The sequence below is a fragment of the Octopus bimaculoides genome, chromosome 8 (genome assembly GCF_046866305.1).
Source record: "Octopus bimaculoides isolate indiv1 chromosome 8, ASM4686630v1, whole genome shotgun sequence".
NCBI lineage: Eukaryota > Metazoa > Mollusca > Cephalopoda > Octopoda > Octopodidae > Octopus > Octopus bimaculoides.
Genome location: NC_142935.1, coordinates 89034523 through 89043222, shown reverse-complemented (window position 1 = coordinate 89043222; position 8700 = coordinate 89034523). Strand labels below are relative to the sequence as shown.

The 8700-nt window shown below is 35.4% G+C and overlaps 1 protein-coding gene across 2 annotated transcripts in view; it reads right to left on the bottom strand.

Moving 5' to 3' along the window:
- Nucleotides 1–276: 276 nt before the first annotated feature.
- The window catches only part of LOC149134498 (uncharacterized), an 82879-nt gene continuing 74455 nt past the window's right edge, over nt 277–8700 (bottom strand). For both annotated transcript variants that reach the window (XM_089356780.1, XM_089356781.1), the window contains 3 exons: nt 4088–4213; nt 2540–2715; nt 277–621 (listed from right to left, as the gene is read on the bottom strand). In XM_089356780.1, coding sequence (XP_089212906.1) covers nt 2540–2715; nt 4088–4213 — 302 coding nt within the window. In that variant the 3' untranslated portion in view covers nt 277–621. The remainder of the gene's footprint in view (nt 622–2539; nt 2716–4087; nt 4214–8700) is intronic.

Here is an 8700-nt window from a genome sequence, read left to right as displayed (position 1 = left end):
GGTAGCAATTTTTGGGGAGGGGATGAGTCGATTACATCGACTCTAGTGTTCAACTGGTACTTATTTTATCGACCCCGAAAGGAGGAAAGGTAAAGTCGACCTCGGCGGAATTTGAACTCAGAACGTAACGACGGGCGAAATACCGCCAAGCATTTCATCCGGCGCGCTAATGATTCTGCCAGTTCGACGCCTTGATAATAATAATAATAACAATAATAATAATAATAATAATAACAATAATAATAATAACAACAACAACAACAACAACAACAATAATAATAATAATAATTTCTTTATTTGTGATAACAGTGGCGGATGAGAAGGTATTGAAATGATACATTACAATGAGGTTTATATAAAATCATGAATGAGATAACATAAAAAATAGCATAAAGGAAAATGAGATGTAACCTCCAGATACGAGAGATCCCCACGTGGGTCAAACAGAGAACCCCGCCGATCACTGATTCATCTTATTGCTGAGCGTATATTCCCTATCGCAGCTGCGTTCCCCGGAATAACAATAATAATAAAAATGATAACAGTGTTTATGAAGTTTATGGTATGATGCCGGAAAGTTTCATTTGGGAATTCAGGTGCTTGGTTTACAGCCGTAGTTACCTGCAATGTTATACAATGAAATACAAGATTAGACTTCTATATTTACTAACATCAAAATTGTTTTACATCAACAGATATAAATTTCAACATAGAAGGGAGACTGTTTTTGTTGTTATTCATAACGGACAGATCAAGATCAAATAGACCTGTTATCAAATACCGTCCAGCTCTGGTCATCCTCTCTTCTTAGGTGTTTCTGCTGAAGACTACACCACCCAACACAGCTTTCCAATAATTTGAGGAAGGAATCATGGTTGTTTTTAGCATGGCAACTGACCACCTAGAAACTCCAGTATAGTCTCGCGTGACTTGCGGCTGGGTGGTAAACTGGAAACTAACCAGCAACACTTGGTTTTAGATGTTATTTTATCTTATATCAACCGCAATCGGACTAACGTGTGATCAAAGGCGTTCCATTCGTGGTAACACTGTCAATCCAGTCATTTTCATGCACAGTGTAACTAGGACTACATTAATCCGATGAAGCGGTACATATTGTAAACAGCTGAAACTAGATTCTTATTGAAATGCAGACAACAAAGCACTTGCCCTGGATTAGAATGCAAAACCTTTGAAACAAGAGACCGTTGTAAATTTAATCCGTTGCCTAGTTTCACATCATCATCTGGCCCTGGAATGCTTTTTGTGGATTTCACACAATTTTAAACTTTTCGTTCGGATCTCCTGACTAAAAATAACTCCCTCTCTTCCCGCACCAACTTTGCTCGTCCTGAAAACAGGGGTAATACCTCTCCTCTGACAGAAGTCATACCATGTGTGTTGAACGAAGAAGTTAATGTAATTTGTTTTTTGGTTCTGTGGTTTCATTTTAGTTGTTGTTTTCAATTTCATCTTTGTTGTTGTAGTTTTTTTCCATTTGCCTTGCAAATGATTTGTTGTCGGCACTCCGTCGCTTACGACGTCGAGGGTTCCAGTTGATCCGATCAACGGAACAGCCTGCTCGTGAAATTAACGTGCAAGTGGCTGAGCACTCCACAGACACGTGTACCCTTAACGTAGTTCTCGAGGATATTCAGCGTGACACAGAGTGACAAGGCTGGCCCTTTGAAATACAGGCACAACAGAAACAGGAAGTAAGAGTGAGAGGAAGTTGTGGTGAAAGAGTACAGCAGGGTTCGCCACCATCCCCTTCCGGAGCCTCGTGGAGCTTTAGGTGTTTTCGCTCAATAAACATTCACAACGCCCGGTCTGGGAATCGAAACCGCGATCCTATGACCGCGAGTTCGCTGCCCTAATCACTGGGCCATTGCGCCTCCACCTAAGGATAAATAACAAGAACAATAACACAGCAGAGAAGGCAAGGAGCAATTCCAAACAAACAGTAAACTTAAATTTAACTTTAAAATTTGGTTTCATGTTAGATTTCTATTTGAAGAAAAAAAAAACTATTTTAGTTTTCATCTAAAATATATCCTTAATGACATCTCATTTAGTACAAGACTGGTATTTATTTTTATGGAACCAGAACGGACGGACGGCAAATGCGACCCTTGATCTGCGAGCATAAAGGGACATAACTGAATTCAAACAGAGCGTGCTTGTTGGTGAATAACAAGTTTGGGGTTCGATTTAGTCCGGCTATTCACTGCAGGAATTGTTTCGTGTATGAACTTTTAACCCTTTCAGCCTGCGAGAACACTTTAACAGGTTTGATTTCGTTTGACTATATTCTTGGAAGGTGCAAAAAACGGGCAGGCATGTGGCTTGTTTACAGTTCGCTAATTGCCAGAAACATCGTTAGTTTCAGCTGTAAACACACACAGAAAAAGGAAAAATGTCGCCACCGTTTTTCAGTCATTGAAAATCGAACCCGTTAAAGCGTTCTCGCGAGTTCAAAGAGTCAAAGCTCTTTCACCCTCACCCACAAAAAGAAGCAAATATGTACGGGAATACTTACCTAAAACTGGAGGCGGGTTATGGAAAATCGGTTGACAAAATTAGATTTTTGAATGAGTAATATACCTAATACAGCTATAACGCATATTGATATAATTAATATCACACTTAAGGCGATGATGGTGGAGGAAGGTTCCTCGCTGGTGACCATCTCTGTCGTTTCGTTTCGTGGGGGGACTGAAAGAAAAAAATAAGATAAAATTGATACACACACACACAAGCATACACACATATATACACACATATGCATGCATATATATACACACACACACACACACACATATATATATATATATATAGGCCGATACCTCACAATGCTTCATCAAAACTACTTCATTTTAATGTATATATATATATGTATGTATGTATGTATGTATGTATGTATGTATGTATGTATGTGTGTGTGTGTGTGTGTGTGTGTGTGTGTGTGTGTGTGTGTGTAACCGGTATATGCAATTGAGGGCGTATTTCAATTAAAATAATCGATTAAAATGTATATATCATACTTAATGCAAACACAATGCCAATAAGCCAGTTAATGCGGCATCTATTTTGGACACGCTGAGTTAAAAACAAAATAAATATCAGTGGGAGACAAAAATTCGTTCCAACAGCGGTCAGCGAGAACGCCAGATGCATTTTGACCTTTTGGGTGTGCTCGCAGTCACCAACATACACGGACAAGAAATGATACATAAATCTTTATATGAATTTAATACTGCCTGAAATGCGTATGCCAGACAATGATTCACAGCACCAATGAGTTTTTTAAATTCACTTTTTCTTATATCAGAGAAAAGTAATGGAGAGGGCTGAGTAGATAAAAAACAGCAACTATAATAATTATTTCATTTTTTGGTCAGCACTTTCGAGGAGAGTATAATCGATTGCATCGAACCTAGAGTTCAACGGGTACCTATTTTATTGACTCCGAAAGAATGAAAGGAAAATCTGACCGGGGCTTCTGCCGGCTTGCCGCCTTAAAGTCGGAAGAAATATTACTAAGTATTTTGCCCGGCGAGTAAACGATACTGCGAGCTTTCTACCTTACATAATCCTTTCTAGAATAGGCTCAAGGCCTGAGGATTGAGAGAGGGGCTACTGGGTACTTTCTTTATCGATCTCGAAAGGAGGATAGACAAATTGGATCTCGGTGGAACATCAACTCAGAAATTAAAGAAGGACGAAATTCCGTTAAGCATTTTGTTCGGCGTGCTAAAGATTCCCCGTTCACCGCCTTTGCAGCCTTATATAGTAGTAACAATTATTTCTACTCTAGGCACAAGGCTTTGAAAATTTTTGTGCCAAAATTTGAAATCAATATTTCTTCTGGTTTTACATCGAGTCCAGCGCTTCACTGGTACTTGTTTCATCGACTCCGAAAGGATGAAAGGCAAAGTCGACCTCGTCGGCATTTGAACTAAGAACATAGCGGTAGATTAATTACCGCTAAGAAATTCGCCCGGCTTATTATATAGTAGTAATAATAATACTGACAGCTTACAGATAATTGTTGTTTGTATAAAGACACGTAATTTTTTATCCTTACCTTTGGGTTTCTTTTCAACAAATTTTCCAGAACGACATGCACCTGTGACCGGATTACAAACCTCGGAAATATTCCGACACTTACACTCTTGACTGCAATCTTTACCAAACCGATAGTCAGAGCACTCTGTTGAAAAACAGAGGAAGAAATATTCAACAAACGAGGAGAGAGAGAGAGGGAGAGGGAGAGAGAGAGAGAGAGAGAGAGAGAGAGAGAGAGAGGAAGAGGAGAAAGAGAGAAAGAGAGAAAAGAGGGAATAACCGTTATTAACATTTGTTTTTTACCTGTAGCAGAAAGGTTGGGCTGATTGAATTGCTATGATACCCTCTCTCTCTTTCTATGGACAGTCTGCATTTTCTGTCCTGTTGTGGGCTATCCCTACTTTACGTTTTTATTGCTTCCTGATAATGGGCCGTGGTTACTCATTCTATATATATATAGGAGTACAGATGTACAAATTGAAATGCGAAGAAAACGAAATACACAATTGAAAGTTTGGTAATTGCGCTTATTTTCAACACTTGACACTTATGAGATCAACTTGTTGTCTATCGAAAGAGAGCTCTTTGGTACATGCCTATGCCGATGAAATCATTTCAAACCTTTCCGATTTCCCTTGACATATAAGTTGTCACCAGGGAAAGGATTTTTTATGCTCAAGAAAGAGAGTATATATGATAGAAATTGTTGAAATACATATGTACTTCATATGAGTAAGAAATTGTGGAGGATGGTAGTCACTGTACTTGGATCTAGTCAGTTTGAGTCACAAAATCAGCCCCCTTTTAAAATGACCTAAAAAAATCTGGAAATTTGTCATATTAAACGTTCATTTCTTCTACAGGATCTCGTTTGTTTCATTCACAAATCTGATTTTTTAAAAGGAAGTAAAAATTCTGAAAATTTGTTATCTTGATGCAGTTTTCCATGCTTATTCCTATGAAGCCACGAACTTCTGGAGAAAAAATTTGACACACAATGCTTTTTTTTTTTTTAATTCGTGGTTTTAAAATATGGACAATCCAAATCTACCATTCGATTCCCTTTATAATTCCCAAATAATGTTTTAGATACTTCAAAATCAAAATTGTGTAAATATTTGTGCCAGAAACAGTAGTCAAAAATTAAGGAAATAGATTTTTGAGAGATCTCTTATTTTGATTGACTTTTATTCCACTATTCTAATATTTTCTGAAACTTATACATATACATGTATAAATGCATACAGAAACATACAAATATATATATATACATACACATACACATACATTTTTACAGAGTTTTATATATATCTTTGTATATATATATATATATATATATATATGTATATATATATATATATATACACACATATATATATATATATATATATATATATATATATATATATATTTCAGCATGTCTACTCAATTATGCCCCAAAAGGTTTGCTTCTTCATAACCTTGAGGAAATTAAATACTTCTTTACCACAAATATGCTTCAGGTCATGTAGATTCCGACGAATAAATTGGAATTCATTGTGAAAACTGCTTGTCCCTAAAGGAGTTTTAGAAAATTCACACCATTAGGCTTTGTTGTATATATATATATATATATATATATATATATATATATATATATATATATATATATATATGTATATGTATGTATGTATTACATATATAAGAGGAATAACCACCAAGGTGGATTCCTAATGTGCTAGAAGAAGACGCCAGATCGTCTTACGACGAAGAATGTGCTCTGGAGTTTATTGTCTTGCTCGCTTACATTCTGGCGTTTGCTGAAATTTCTTGATAACACATTCTTTGTGGTATCTGGTATCTTCTTCTAGTATATTAGGAATCCACCTTGGTGGCTATTCCTCTTATTTATATATGCAATATAATTCATAGTCTTCGGATTTTTTAAGTATGCTAGGCCACTGGTTTAAATTGATATTAATTAAAAATATTAATTTCTACCATCATTATTTAACTTTTATATATGTGTGTGTGTGGGGTGGATACGTGGGTGTATCCGTATTGTTTTAATTATATCTTTATACACGCACATACACACATAAAATTGGCACACCGTCGATTATGACAATCAGAATATCCAAAACTTCTTCACCACTCTTCCAACTTTATTTTGCCTCTTAAAAAGAAGGCTTTCGTCAACTTCGGCCTTATGTCGTACCACTGCACGCCAGTCTACGGGAGTATATCTATAAACCCTGTAGGAAAACCAATAATAGAATTAGTTATATCAACATAGGTTCCTGCCACACACCCATAGTTTAAAAGAATTTAGTCAAGAATGTTAGTAGAAGAATTTCTAACCTTTCATCTCATATAAACATCTTTAATAGTGTTGCACCTTTGTATAACAGTGCTTTTAAAGCTAGTGGCTTCAATGAACAATTAGTATATACTCCCAATGTTAGGTCAGATATAAAGAATAGGAAATATAGAAACAGGAAAATCATCTGGTTCGCACCTCCTTACTCTCTGGAAGTGAATTTTAACAGAAGTAAATACTTCCTATCACTTATAGATAAGCATTTCTCAAGCCAGCATAATTTTAGAAAACTCTTTAATAGGCATAATCTAAAAATTAGCTTTAGTTCGACACCTAATTTCAAGAATATAATTATTAATAAAACTGCACAGCATGGTGGAGCCGATTGTTCTTGCAGACGTAAGACCAGTTCCCGATGAATGGTGCCTTGTTTGTGTGCGGCCAGTTCTACCAGCAATAGCAATGCAGCTGTAGCTAAAAAAATTATGTGGGTCTTACAGAGAGAAATTTCAAGGCAAAATTTATATTTGGTCTTTAAAAGAGTAAGGAGTTAACTACAGCATTAGCTTGAAAATATTGGCAAAATGCAAACCTTATTCTAATGGCAGTGATAAATGCGGTCTGTGTGAAATGGAGAGAGGGCTCATCTGGAAGAGTTCATTACATCCAAATACATGTTTAAATTCAAGGTCCGAGCTGTTTGGAACTTGTCCACATATCACAATACTCCTGCTAGGGGGTTTTCCCCACCCCCAGGACTTGTTCCTCACATTATATATATATATATTTGCAGGCAATATAGATATAAGAGTTACTTCCCTTCGATATATATTTTCGTTATTTTCAATTTGACATGATTTGCTCCCCTTGAATTTTATTGTTGTGATGCATTTTTTAAAAATTCTGTTTTTTGTTTTTCCATATAATTTTGTTATATACAGTGGCTGAAAATGGTAATCTACCTATGTGGGTTATCAGAGTACCGTTTTATGACAACAATTTACTGTATATCCTGATATTGTAATAATTAATTAAACTATCCTCTATTTGATATATTAAGGTCTAATTCTTTTTGTGTATACTTCAATACAGACAGCACATATATATATATATATATATATATATATATATATATATATATATATATATATATATATATATACTAGACTACCTGTCACCCGTTGGGTCACTAGCGGCTCAGTTTATAAAACATTGAAGCTGATTTCAATATAAAATTGAAATGTAAGTTAATTTTAAGTTGATTCAGTTGAATATTTCAATTCGTTCGTGTCATCGTACGTGTGGTTTACAAGTTCATGTTTAAGGTTTTATTGATTATTTACAGTATCTAATAGAAATAGAACTTCCGGGATAAACTTGAACTCCAGTAACAGCATTTATTTATGGCATATGTGCACACTTCTACAAAAATGCAAAAGGAATTTTTATATAACGTAAACATACAATTAATAGAAACAATTCTCGCATTTTAGGGTTATGTTATTTTCGGAGTATTTTCTTATTAGGCACTGTTTTTGCTATTTATTAAGGTACCTCACAAAAACCGCGTATCTTGAGAATCCATATTCCGATTTACGCGAGACTTGTTTTATTCCGTTTGTATTCACATTTCAGGAGTTTCTTACTTTTAGAGTATTTTCCAATTATGCGCCGGTTTAACTGTATTAAATTACAAACAAGCACACACGCATGCAAGCACGCATGCAAGCACGCAAGCAAGCACGCAAAAAAAAAAAAATGGCATAACTACAGATGTGTACCCCGCCGAATTCCTTACCTCATAACTTTCAGAAAAATGAATACTTTTTGACGAAATAAAAAAAAAAAAATACCGCTTAGATGCTATAGATTCAGAGTATATAGGGATTTACGGGAAAAAACGTTTTTGAGAGGGTAAGGAGAAGAGTTTCGGAAAATTCTCATGATCCGAGTTTTTCCATCATAACTTTCAGGAAAATGGATATTTTTTAATGAAATTTGATACAAATACCTTTCAAACGGCATAGATTACGATTATAAAACAATTTATGGGGGAATTTTTTTTTTTCTGGAAAGGAGTTTCGAGATCCTGAGAAGGTCATTGCTGGCATTTATCTACAGGGGTATGCAAAATGATAATTAATTTCAATAGCATAATTCTCTTTTGGAAAATGTTTTTTCTTAACGCACAAACAGCTTTGCTTGATTGAGGTGGGGGCAAAAATTTAAATTACAATTTTTTTGTTGTTGCTTATATTCTAACAAAGAATCACGTGTGTTACTTCGGCATCATCATTCCATAAAATGTGTCGAAAAAATGTTTTTTAAAATAA